This window comes from Podarcis erhardii (genome assembly GCF_964252035.2).
Source record: "Podarcis erhardii genome assembly, chromosome: Z".
NCBI classification, from domain to species: domain Eukaryota; kingdom Metazoa; phylum Chordata; class Lepidosauria; order Squamata; family Lacertidae; genus Podarcis; species Podarcis erhardii.
The window spans coordinates 44,350,796-44,365,098 of NC_138504.1; the positions used below are offsets into that span (position 1 = coordinate 44,350,796).

The window sequence follows — 14,303 nt, forward strand, 5'->3', positions numbered from 1 at the left end:
TAAAGCACCATTCAAAGCACTCTTATACCACTTTAACAGTCTTGGAGACCCCCTGTTCCTTTCCCAGAGATATAATTCCCAGAATCCTCTGGGAAGAAGGATTGCTATCCCACTGTTCTTTCTCAGGTAGCAAAATGTCTTGGGCCAACCCAGTCCTGCCTTTTTGAATATTTGTTTTAAAAACCCACAACCAAATCTAGCAATTCTAGGTGGCATATGCCATCATAAGAGATGCATTTAGTTCTGTGTGTGAGAAGGGGAGGAAAGCATCTTTCGAAAACAATTAATTGGCAGGATTAATAAAGGACACCTGATCAGTGATCACTCGTATTCATATGCACCAGAGCTGCTGCTTCTGGGACACAATGCTTTAAACAAAAAGGTGGTGGATCAAAACAAAACAAGCCCCCATCCCCAAATGCTTGCTTACATGCTTCATCTTGCAAACAAAACAAAACAAAATGACTCCTTACTCAAGCTGCTTCTGACGCCCACACTCTCCCCTTCGAAAAGGCTGCTGCTCCACTATTGGCTAGTCTTGAGCATCAATCAGTTGGCTTTGGAGGGAAGCGCAGACCCAACTTCCTAAGCACTTAGCAACTTCTAGTTGCGTGAGACAAGCAAGTTAGGGTGAGAGCACAAATGCCAATTTTATTTTTATAACTTCGAAAACAGGACAAATTGGGGGGCAAATGGGACAGGAGACTCTGTACCCCCAAAACGGAACAATCCCATTTTTTTAAGGTATGGGTGGCAATCCTAACTGCATGTGATGTGCTAGGTTTAGGCAGGGGACATAGGCTAGCTTGCTTGAAATCTGCCTGACCCCAACTGTACCATTCCACAGCATACAAGCTCCAACACAGGTCACAGTTTCCAGTTCTCAATGAGAATTGTTGTTGTTGTTGTTGTTAATTTGTACTTTGATTGATATGCCCTCCAGCTGCAGAGACTCTGAGACTTTTCAGTGTCTCTCCTCTGACTGTCTGGGTGTGGCCTTGAGCAGAGTCAGAGACCAGTCTTCCTTTTGGCTTTAGACCACACCTCTGGGGAAAGGGATCTCTCAGCTGAACTGCTAGCTTATGAGCCTTTTGCTCCCTGCAAAGATGACAGTGTACTCAGTGGCATAGCGTGGGGGGCCATGGCCCGGGGCACAATTTTGAAGGAGTGCAACCAGGTGCCCCACCAGAGGCTCTGTCAGTGGAGGTTGGCTTGTGCCCAGCTGTGGCAGCTCCAGAGAGAGGCCGAGCAGCTCCACCCTTAGGACAAGCCTGACCCAGGGATGGAGAGAGGCTGCAGTGAGCTATGAAGCTGCCAAACTGCTCCCCTGTGCCTGGCCATGGCAGGGCAATGTTGCCACCATTCTCTTGTGCTGCGGCGTGCAAGGAAGCAGCACAGCTACCTCTAACGTAGCCACAGTTCCGCTCCCAGGTGCGCCCTGGGTGTAATTTGCAAGAGGAGTCGCAGCAGGTTCACTCCGTGCCCTGCCTCCCCCAAGGGAGCACCCTACACGCCCGCCCCAGACGGCATTTGCACACCCTCTGTCACTGAATGTACTCCCAAACATCTGTCCGAAATTGCCTTGCAAATCTAGGGCTGGGTAGAACTCAAATATGCAATTACGGTAATCAAATATATGCACATTCCCTTAGTTAGCTTAATGCAGCCAAATAATAAAATGTTTGTTTTCTGATAACAAAAAGGTGGTACTTTTAATAGTTCAAAACTCACCTCCAATTATAACCAGCCACAGTTTTCTATCTCCACAGACCTGTATAATGAGCCCGACAGCTGGTTACACTGAATATTTACTGCAAGCTAACACGTCTGCCCCTACTATGTCATCCCTCAAATGGTACTCAGAGGTACACTCCCACTGAAGACTGAGGTTTACGGCAAGGTCTTTTGTGTGAAAAAAGAGACTGGAATCTTCAGCTGTTTCAAAGTAGAGCAGGCAGGCTACTGATAGGCACCAGTTAGTACAGTGCTTTGTCACTTGCACTACTTTCCACTCCAAGGCCAATCAAAGCGCTGGTTTTAACCTTAAAAATCATAAATTGTTGTGGACTAGATTAATTGAATGGGGACACGGGTGGCACTGTGGTCTAAAGGTCGGTTCGAATCTGTTGCTCAGTCCTAGCTCCTGCCCACCTAGCAGTTCAAAAGCACATCAAAGTGCAAGTAGATAAATAGGTACCACTCCAGTGGGAAGGTAAACGGAATTTCCATGCACTGCTGGCCACATGACCCGGAAGCTGTCTGCGGACAAACGCCGGCTCCCTCAGCCTAAAGAGCGAGATGAGCGCTGCAACCCCAGAGTCATCCGTGACTAGACCCAACAGTCACGGGTACCTTTACCTTTACCTTTAGCTTAATTGAAAGAGCACCTGTGGTTATATATTCCCACCCAGGCCTTAAGATCTTCATTGAAGGACCTTCTACAGATTTCTCTGCCAGAAAAGCGTTTTTTCCCAGTGGTGGTGCCCTGTCTATGGAATGCCTTTCTGTGAGGGGTTGACTTGGGGCTCCCCTAGAGGACCTGCTTAGTGTAGCATTCATTCTGATTTACTTGCACAAAGCTTATTTATTGAGCAATTTCTCTGGTTTGATTGTGGGGAGGTTATGCAACAACAGGCATTCATACAAACTTGCTTGCAGGGAGTTTATATGCCTTCTTGTTAAGACATTGTTCATCCCACAGTTTTCTACGCATTTCCCTGTCACTTTCCTGAGTAAAGAAAATCTGTTTCTTCTTAAAAGTGGATTTGTTGCACTAACAACAACAACAACAGTGTGTGTATTATGGACACTATGATAATGCAATATGTTTCACTGTTTTGTACTGTCTGGATTTAACAACAGCAGGAGTTTGCTTGAGAAACTTTGCATGATGCTTTAGGGTTTAAATATTTTGGATAAACAGCAGGATAGGTGGCAAGGAAATATAGCATAAGACTGTTAGACCAAAGATGCACCTCTGCTTCCTGCTATAGCCAAACAGATACCTCAGGGAAGCTGGTACACAGGGCACAAAAGCAGCAGTCAAACATTGTTATTTTACCCCCTAGTAACTGGTATTCAGAGATGGACTGCCTTGGACCATGAGGTACTCCACTGCGCCACAATGGCTGATGCCCGTTGATGAACCTCTAACCCCAATCCATAAATGTACTAAGCCCCCTTAGGGGGGAACCCTTTATGTCCACTTCATACCATATATAACTCTGTACTTTTCCATCATGCCCCACTCAATCATCTCTCCCCCTTCCCTAAACAAAGAAAAGGGGGGGGGGGGAGGCCCAAACACCTTTTATATTTCTTTATTCCATGACAGCTGAAACTGAAGCTCTATAAACCTGAAAAAACAATAAAATTAGTGCTTCTAATACCCACAGCTAAAGCTTTTGCTCCAGGCTTCATTTTATGGGAAACTTCATTTCAGCAAACTAAAGATGGCAAGCTGTAACACAATTTCAACATTCTGCCTAGAGATTAATGGATCTCTGATGGCAGAATTTTCCTTCTTGCATTATACAAAATCCAAAGCCAAACTCAGTTAAAGCAACATGCATTCCCATCAGATACACTGACGGTCAGGGGTCAAAGCAGCATCTCTTAAACACACACACACACACACACACACACACACACACACAATGACAGGACTTAATTGTTTAGTTCAGATACCAGAAAGGCTCAGAAATAATCAACTTTGTAATCTCAAAACATATTTGTGCTTCTTTTGAAGGGGACATAAGCACCTTTAGACATGTCTAAAGGGCTATGAAAATGTTTGGATTGGTCCACACTGTAAACAGCTTGAATGTGGAACACATTAGGATTACATGCATAAGGTTCCATGTCCATCCTGACATGGAAAGTCGGAAGGATTAAATAGCACACGTGTTGGGAACCTTAGGCCCAGGGGCCAAATGTACCCTTCCAGGCCTCTTCTTCTCCACAGGCCACACAGCCCTCTTCCATGACCACACCACTCACTAGACCTGCTTCACATGCTGATGGATTTTCCCTGGCTATAATGTATCCTTGTACTCCCAAGGGTGTGTCTTATTTGCCTTTCTGGAGGACAGGAATGTCTGTTTGTGTGTAGAAAATAGCCTACCCTGCGAAGGCATAATTTATATACACTGCCTCACACACTTTTGCCTCTGTGACTGCCCACCACTGGAGCATGGTCCTCAGAAGATTGCTAGGAAGAAATGACAGACCTTAGACTTAAAGGTGTTACCCAACCCTGGGAGAGCCAGTGATGGTAAAGAGATTTGCCCTGGAAAGCCGTCGCCTCTCAGAAAGGGCAATTCTGGGCTAGAGAGACCTGACTTAAGGCAGCTGCTTCTGTTTTCCTGCTCCCAAACTCTTATAGCAACTGGTGGCATTGCATAGGTGTAGCCAACTCTTCACAAGATGTGATTACCCTTACCTCTGATGAAAATGGCATGGACACAACCCCCTGGACCTGCTAACTCCTCTGTGCTTTTTTGCTACTGTTTTGGTTGAGGACAAGCAACTCAAAAACAAACCCTCCAAATCCCAGCAGATACTGCTGTTTGGATGATGTCACACACAATTTCCTGTGTCAGGGGCTTGGAAGAGGCTACATGCTGCAGATGTGTTTGGAAGGGACAAATTTGTGTCTGTAGCAAGGATATGCTCTATGAATTCAGCAAGGCCCCTTTAGATCATTCCCAAACCATCATGATGCAATGTTAATTTCCCCCAAGGAATCATGGCATGAGGCCAAAACTTGCTATTGGTCCTGAAATCCATCCCTCTGCATGCATCCTGACCTCTGTTCTTCATTGCCGTCCAAGATCTGCAAACCAAGCTGTGCTTCTGTGTTTCAATATGCAAGCCACCGCAGTCCATGAACCAGATTGCTGCCAGCAGCCCAGAGTGCCATTTGCACAGCCAGGAGCCCAAAGGAGCACCAGTAAAACGAACAAATGTGTTCCCTGTATCTGCACTATTGGTTGCCTAAAAGAATGAAGCCACAAAGGTCTCCAAGATCCATAAGCATGCAAAGAAAGCTGCAGATTGATTGATCCTCTCCCAAGAGCCTACAAACTATTAACTGAATTCTTTGGATCTCTGTGTGGCTGTCCCATTTGATAACAGCACCCAGTATAAACCATGAAAGACCATTGAGCAAAAGGTTCCCCTTGTTCTCCTGGGCAGCACAAAGCTGTCTTTGGGGAACAGCCCTATTGGATAGTTGTATCAGCAGTAGAGGTTCAAGTTTAAAGTGGGTTGTTTTCCCATTTAGACTTCTTCCCAGATGCTCTTTGTAATTTTGTTTACATGCCAACATTATTTACATGCTTATTATTAGCAACACTAATGTATCCCACCCTTCTGGTGCGAATACACCACTCAGGGCAGCACAGCTTACAACAGTAAACAAAATAAATACCACAATAATCAGGCATTAAGGGACGTGGGTGGCACTGTGGGTTAAATAAGAGCCTAGGACTTGCTGATCAGAAGGTTGGCGGTTCAAATCCCCACGACGGGGTGAGCTCCCGTTGCTCTGTCCCAGCTCCTGTCAACTTAGCAGTTTGAAAGCATGTCAAAGTGCAAGTAGATAAATAGGTACTGCTCTGGTAGGAAGGTAAACGGCTTTTCCATGTGCAGCTCTGGTTCGCCAGAAGCAGCTTAGTCATGCTGGCCACATGACCTGGAAGCTGTACGCCGGCTCCCTCAGCAAGTAAAGCGAGATGAGCGCCGCAACCCCAGAGTCGGCCACAACTGGACCTAATGGTCAGGGGTCCCTTTACCTTTACCAAACAGGCATTACAGAAGTGAAACCATATTGGGAGGGGTGTGGCTGCACATGCCAGCCCTGCCTCCTCAGGCTCTGACCTTTCCGCATCTGGACGGGGTTTGTAAATCTGTCCACTTGAACCCTGCTTGATCAAGGTTTCCAGTTCACTTAAAAATGTATTCACTTTTAATTGGTTAAAACCAAATTATTATCTCTCCCCCCCCCAAGGTTCAATTCAGCATTGCACAAGTGGTGTCCTGCAAAAAGAGCTCCCTTCCTCTCCACCCCCACCTCCCCCAAAATCTTGCTGCAGAGGATATCCTTGAGGGGCTAGGAGAGAAAGGGCAAGTTACACTATGGGGAGCAGGATAAGCCAAGTAAAGTCTCCAGCTTTATCTATTTAGTTTTTAGCACTGTTTTTTAAGACAGAAGAAGCTTTACCAGAACTAAGGCAGCTTGCCTTTCTACTCAAGTGTCCTTTGGACATTACAGCAATGGCACAGGAGCTGTTTTATCGTGGGTTCATCCCATGGTGTTCCTGAACAAGCCTTTGTACAATTTAAATTAAGTCTTTGTACAATTGTACAGGCCTCTACCATGAAGACACCATACACCCAGGACTGTGGAAAGACTGTCAAGTGATAAGGACCCATGTGTCCATTAAGCAGGTCTTTATTGTGTCGTGAGTTAGGGAAAGAAGTTTCCACTCTGCCAGTGCAACATCTAAACCAGCATCTTCATTAAGGAAGCATCCATGGAAGCTTTTTCAGAATTCATCGGGGGGAACTGACAATTCAAACTCCTCTTTGCATGGGCTGTTCCCAACCTGTCTTCAAAGTGAATCTGTCCAGAGCTTCCAACTAGGAAATTTAGAAGTCATCCAAAAACCCCCACCTTATTCACTGATTGTAGGGGACCCCGTAGGTTTGCAAATATATCACCAAGTGAAGGACAAGGTGTCCACAACAGTGATTCATAGTACACACACAAACAAAACTCACTGCAATCAACTGAATGCAACCAACTATACCCTGGGCTCCCCAATCTCTTACATCAATGAAAACTAATAAATGAATAGATGAAGAACATATCCATGTGATGCTGACACAACCCCCCCCCCACACACACACTATGCAAAAGAAGGGAAAGTGTTGCCTCCACTTCTGTCTCCCCTCTCTCTCCCCCTACATTTTTCTCTCCCTCACCCTCACAATGCCTATGACAGCAATGTATCACACCAAATGTAACTGACCTGTAGACAGAACTATGTGAACTGAAAACAGAGATGTTATGTGTTATGCATGAAAATCTTTCAATAAAAACATATTTTACGTGATTCATAGCACTTGTGAATAGAAGACAAAATGTCAGAAGCCTAGGAAGATTTCCCTAGACCAGCCAGAAGAAAAGAGGGTTGCAGAAACCACACGCCCCTCTTATTGCAGTGGTTCTCAAAGTAATGTCTCTCTCATTTTTATACAGTCTCTTGTGGCTCATACCATAGCTGTCAACTTTTCCCATTTCTTGCAAGGAATCCTATTCGGAATAAGGGAATTTCCCTTTAAAAAAAGGGAAAAGTTGACAGCTATGGTTCATACCATAACCCCAACCATGTTTCCACTTACCAGTCTCCTGATCACACAGCTGCTCGCATGCATCAGTAGTCCTCTGTCCACAGAGATCCCTCACCCAAGGCGACGTGGCATTGATTTGATAATAAAGAGAGAGCTTTGCCGGGTTCAGCCAGTCAGAGATGTCCAAATAACTTCCTTCACTGACAACAAAACTGCTCCCTGAAAGTGCAAGCGGTAACCACAGAAAGCAGAGCAAATGTTAGTTTGATAATAAGTCAGCAACCAGACTGTAGATCCCAAACAACATGATCCTAGGAAGATCAAATAAATAAATAATGAGCCTCTGAACATTCCTTGCGCATGGAGTGCTGCTGCCACTGTAGATAATAGTGAGATGGTAGACCGGTTGTCTGAGTTGGTATGTGTTCTTCTCCCACAGACCATTCCCTGCTTTGCAGAAAGAACAGGAACAAAAGAGTGAACACTGGCAGCTCCCAATTTAGTAGAAGCCAAAAAGGATTCCCCAGATGTGCAAAACTAGAAAGCTGCTTTCTAGCTGTTTTAAGGGGCTATCAGGTGGTAAAGGTATGTGTAGTTTATAACTTCTACGCACGCTTCCCCAGAGATGCAGCAACCAGGCAGGGTGACAGGTCTTAGAAAGATCTTTAGTAATAACATTGGCCAGAAACTGGAAGTTTTTCAAACCCTGAACTCCATACAGAGTGGGAAATTGTTTGTAGGTGGAAATTAATGAACAAAGAACATAAAAGAGTTCACAAAATAATGGGAGTTACTATTATATCTCATTATAGAACACTATTGCCTAGAACAGTGGTTCCCAATTAGCTAATTACTGAGGACCCCATATTTTTCAAAAGCTAAGCCATGGACCCCTTACTTTTGAAAATTTTGATAACTCTATGGTAGTTACCTGTGCAAAGCAATAAAATGTAGGGTAGGCCCTAATAAGCAAAGGATTTTAGAAATACTAAAAACAGACCATAAAATGTGTGATATTAAAACACAAAAAAGATTTAGTGGGGGGGATTTACCGGTAATTCACTGTGGAATTAACAAGATAAGTGAGTCCCCTGGCAGGGGATGATGCCGTGGACCCCCTGAGTGTGTTCTGCAGACTCCCAGGGATCCCCGGACCCCTAATTGGGAACCACTAGCCTAGAAAATGTCCATTTGTGGGCCAACAGGTTGTCTTACCTTAGTGGGGGGGGGTTAAAGTGTCTTTCCCACATGGGCTGGTGGGAGTATGCATCTTCTAATTAGGCAAATCGATTTTCAGTTGAGCCCAATCATTTTCTTATCTAGCGTCTGAAGCCCAACATCACTTTGGGGATTTTGTGAATGCCAAGTTTCTCATTAACTCTGATTTCCAATTACATTGATTATAAGGCTGTTTTCACAATTTTGCTGCAGAGATCAGAGGTGACTGGGGCAAGGGAGAGATATTGCCATAATGCCACATTTTGCAAAAAAATTACATCATGGAAACCACTAAAAACTGGGAAAGGGTTTTTTGGAACAGCTTGAGAAGCCAGGAAAACTTTAAGAGACAAAAACAAAGGAACTAATTGAGATGGTTAACACTGGCCCAGACCTCCAATTACCTTGAAGTTTTATGGCAGAAACCTAGGACTTTTTAAAAAATAATGGTTTTTATTTCATAAACTTTTCAGAAGCCAACCCCCACCCACCCCCACAAACTTCTGCTTTTGAATGACCAGGCTAGTTCCTGCAGATGGAATGGCCAGCTCAGATGCAGGTTAATTTGTTTTATTTAAAATATTTGACATCCCATGTCACTATCCAAGGGGCACAGCATCAACAGTACACCGGAGATGACAAAGGGCAGAATGTAAGGAGCTGCCTATTATCCCAAACACCCTCTGAAATAATAGGGTCTTAATTGACTTTATTTTGTGCCTGCTTGCTCGCTTGCATTTATATCCCACATTGCCCACAAGGAGCTCAATGACATACAAGGTCATCTCCACCACCACCCCCATTTTATTCTCACAACAACACTGTGAGGTAGGTTATGCTGAAAATGTTGTGTGGCTGGCCTAAGGTCACCCAGTGAACTTCATGGCTGAGCACAGATTTGAAGCCCTGGCTTAGTCCAATATACCCACAAAACAATGCTGGTGTTCACATATAATGCTAATACAAGGTGTGTGGTTTGTTTAAACCATAAAGTGTACAAGCATAAATCTGTTTTGTTCCTCTTCTTTTCTATTCAGGTGCAACAAACCATGTGAATTGGCATGACATCTGAGCTGGCATTCATGGTTTGTTTCTCTCACCACAAACCATGATGCATTTGTCCTTGGTTTCCCGTTTGGTTATAACTGAGGAGTGAAAGGGGAATGCTTGAGCAGAGTGCACCAGAATTTGCATATTATGATTTAAACAAATAACATATGTTGGTTTAGCATTATGTGCACATATGGTAAGGAATAAGTTTCATTACCAAGATGCCACCACAGAAGAACCTGCCTTGTGCAGCCACTAGTCACAGCAACATGGCAAACAGGAGATTGTGCAAACCAGGACCTCTGAAGATTATCTAAATGAACTAGTAGGCTTAATTTTCTCCCACAATTCCCTTCTGTAGACTAGAAACATTTTATGCAATAAGAAGACTGTCTACAAAGCTTCAAACTTCATTGCAGATGTGACCGTCCCCCACTTACCTTCTTATATTTCAGTTTTTAGCCAATAAGAAAAGGAGCCCATGGATAAAATGTGTAGGGTATCCAATAATGTATCTTTCAAAACAATGAGTGTCATTCAGGAGTACAGACCTGATTATAATTGCTTTCAATAGCAAAGTACCAGTGGCAGATTGTGCCTAAGCCACCAACAGACCAAGTGATGGCTAGCACAGGGGAAAAAAAATATTTTGGGTGTGGTAGATAGCAAAAAGGCTTATTCTTCAAAGAAATTGGGTGGCTGCACAGCCTCCAGCATAACTGATTCTTAGTTGTACAAGAGTTCACAGAGAGACATAGTCATGGTTTGTTTTGTTTTATTATTCCTTCCCCTCCCTCTCTCTAGTCCCACATTTATATCAAAGCATAGCTGGCTACAGCAGCTTCAGAAGTTCAAATGTCTCATCCAGAGGTCTTCATCAAAGTTCAGTGAGCCTGTTTAAAGCTTCTACAATAAAGGCTTGAAATTTTGACTTTAAAAAATGTGTGTGGGTCCCCCCCCCCGCCAAGTAAAATCAGATGAAACAGCCCCAGACTTTGTTCTTTCCCCTTGTTAAATATCTTTAGAGCCCAAAATACTTGGCAGCATTTCCTTTTCTTCTCCGCCCCATTCTTCTCCCTGCTCCTTTAATATCCTTCAATATATATGTAATTGCACTTCCAAAAGCAACTTAAATAAAATGTTGTTTTCTTTTGTTTTCTTTAGCTTATCTACTGTGCAAAACTATTTTCTGATATTTTATTAAAAAAAAAAAAAACCCAAAGATTTTTCTCACTTGAGGTTCTACAAGTCCACACACTAGGTGACATGTTCCTACCATTCCAATTTAGTAGTGATTCCTGCAACACCAACTTCTGCTTTCTATTTGGCTTAGCTCCTGGCCTTCAAGACTGTCTTCCAAAGGTCATGCTCAGCTATCCCACGTAATGAGATATATTACATCAAGTGTGGGACAGGTGAAGACATGGCTGCAAAGGAACAACCAGGAACACTTTAAAATGCACTGCTTGGCAAGTATGGCTTGCATTCAGTACCTTTTAAATTTGGTGCCAAATGCAAGCTCCATTGGTACTGGATCCATTCAGGATCTCCCAGCTGGAGATTTGCAGGTCTCCCAATATTGGTGAGAGGTGATTCCCTACAGTAAATTATCCTTAACAACATTGCAACCACTGCATTTTTAGATAGACTTTAGGAATATTATTTTGTCTTTATAACCTTCCAGGATGCATTGGTGTTTTTAATGATGCTTTCATGGGTGCATTCGCTCATATTATTATGGCTTCGCATGTTTTGTACTGCCTTGATATACTTCTATGATAGTGCTGATTACAAATACAATAATAAATATGTAAAGTGCAAAATTGAACCAGCTGAAGGTTCTGTATTCAAGAGCAGACACACATTAAAGTTACTGCAATAATCAAACCTGAATGCTATCCAAAGCATTAATGTGATCTAATTTGCTCTGTACTGTGGGATTAAGCTACAGTGTAAAGAAAGAAAAGGGGGAATTTTATAGCAGTAAACTTTTTTAATTCAAAAGATAAATACTTTTTTATTTCTTACATGCTAAATGGGATGACAAGCCAATGAACCAAGTCAACAAACAGGAAGCTAATCTTTTATACTGAGTGAATTACTGTGCAATTTGCAGTCTTCAGCACACAGTTGTAGCAATCATGTACTGGAGGTTGTTTAGTTCTGAGATGTAACAAGCAACTGTTTCAGAGGGATTGGTGGGGGAGGGGAGAACTTGACACTCACAGGTGTAAACACCTGAAAAAACAAACATAACACTGGGTCACCTCTAAAGGTGAAAGACAGAGAGATTGAGTTTGTCAAAACAAACAGTTTCAAGCAACACATTTAATTAACGCAACCAAAGTTGTTCCAAGCCCAGCATTTCTGTCTGCAGAGATCAAGAGGAAAATTAAGGGAAAGTGGGTAATAGCTGCATCAAATTTTGAGAGCATCATGGTGGAGACAGTTGTGGAGAAAAGAGATAAACAATCTTCAGATGGAACACTTAAAGTCCATCTGCACACCAATCATGGCATGGTGTTCACGAGCTAAATGAAGTCATGGCTTATTTAGCACTTTGCCATCCTGGACACAAGATACAAAACCAATGTGGCTGGATCTTACCAGCATAGCTTCCTAGTCTTTTAGGTCCAGCTTTCCACAACAGCCAATATTTCTATCATTAACTGGGTTTAAGGCCTTCTCTTCACTAAGCCTGTCCATCACCATCAGGCAGCTAGTCAGTGACCCATTCAAATATAACTTACTGGCCAGTGATCAGCTGTTTCTACCTCATTGTTTAGCAACACCAAACCTGGGCTTTTTCACTGCTCTGTCATTAATTTAGCATTTCATAGTCATGCATGATGCATATAAAACCTCAGGGCAATTACAGCCTCTCATTAGAGAAGGCCAGGCTACACTCCAATCACTCACAAGGGAGAAATAACGTTTTTACTACTTTTCTTTTTTAAAAAATAAAAAATAAAATATGGCACAATTTGTTCTAACACCTGCCTCCAAACTCACTTAATCTCAGACACATATACCCTTCAAGTATATTTCTACATAGCAAGAGATATATGTAAGTCAGAGTGCAAGACTATCAGGACCATGGACAGCTCCCAGTAGGGCTTAATGCATCAGGCCGAATGTGTGTTCCAGCACCAGCCTAGAGGAAGCTGAAGATTTAAGTATTTTTGCAGAGAGAAGTAGGTCCGTGTGCAGTAAAGAAAAGGCTTTCAGGTATCCTAGAAGAAGACCACTCAACAGTTAACAGGTGTGCTTTCCAGCACAGCCAGGATATCTCATGTGGCTCCAAAAGAGCTTGGTGTGCAGAAGGGTCCTCTTAGGCTGCAGCTGGTTTGAGGAGACATTCAAGTACGAGGTTAATGGTGCATCCTCAAGAACAGAGAAAACAGAGGCCTCATTCTCTCATTCACTGTGGAAGTCTCAGGACAACCAATGTGTTGCCCTCCAGGTTGGGCTTGAATTTTTACCAGTCCCAGACAGCATGGCCAGGAGTCTGGAATAATGAAAGTTGGGGTGCTGCATCTGGAGCTTGCGGACTGTATTTCTGTGGTGATTCAAGAACCCAGACTTATCTATCCTCAAGATCTCTGAGGGGGTGGGGGGGTCAGGGTCTTGGGTGACGAAGCTCATAAGGAAGACAGCAGCAACTTGCTACCCATGCTTGTACAGCTTCTTATTACAATGTGCAGCAAAGGCAGGCCCTTATATTTATCAGATCTCCCCCCCTCACACACACACTAAAAAGCACTGGTTGGTTTCTTGGAAAACTCCCCTTCCTGAAAAAAAAAGTGTTTTAATGAAAACCCCAAGTCTTGCACTGCCTGCACATTGACATATATTGAGGATATTATCAGGGAAGTCTCACTCTTTGAATCAGGGTAGGTGGCAGCCAGGGAGAATGCCTTTTTGGTGGTGGGGCCCCACCTGTGGAATCTAGCAGGTGCCTCCTTCACTGTAAATTCTAGCACCAGGCAAGCTCATTTCTGTTTTGCATGACTTTTTAAAGACTTAAGGTAAAGGAGCGTACTGCAGTGGTACAGCATCTGCTTTGCATGCAAAAAGATCCCAGGTTTGATGCCTGGCATCTCCTGCTAGACTGTGAATGTCCTCTACCTGAACTCAGGAGAGTCACGGCCAGTCAGTGATAAGAACACTGATGGACCAACCGTCAGACCATATTCCTAAAAGCTTCTGAAACTCTTAAGCCCTTAATAGCCAGTTATTAATTTTCTATCCTTTACTGTTTTGTCATTTTCAATGTGCTACTATCACTTTATTTATGGATTTGGGTATTAAGCTGATTGCCACTGAAAGTGGGGAGGTGTACATTTTAGAAACAAACAAAAACTTGATGAGACAACACAATTCTAACATTACTACAGAGTTCTGAGAAATATCCACTAACCTTTACAAAGTGCATTAATATTCCAGTCCTCCCATAGTAGGACAGAATAGTGCTGATCATTTGATACTTAGCATAACTTTTCCCATCCTGGCTGATAATGATGGGAGCTGTAGCCCAACAACACTTGGAGAAAGCTGCTCTAGAACAATGCTTTGATCCAGGTGTGATAGGCTTTGCAGGCATGAGCCTAAAGTGCTTTTCTTGGGGTATATTTGCCATCTCTGCCACTGCAGATGTCCATCAGCACACCTTCCCTATC

The 14,303-nt window shown here is 43.3% G+C and overlaps 1 protein-coding gene across 2 annotated transcripts in view; it reads right to left on the minus strand.

Moving 5' to 3' along the window:
• The window catches only part of ASTN2 (astrotactin 2), a 658,777-nt gene that overhangs the window by 309,801 nt on the left and 334,673 nt on the right, over positions 1-14,303 (minus strand). For both annotated transcript variants that reach the window (XM_081847443.1, XM_081847444.1), the window contains exon 7: positions 7,408-7,575. In XM_081847443.1, the coding sequence (XP_081703569.1) occupies positions 7,408-7,575 (168 nt within the window). The remainder of the gene's footprint in view (positions 1-7,407; positions 7,576-14,303) is intronic.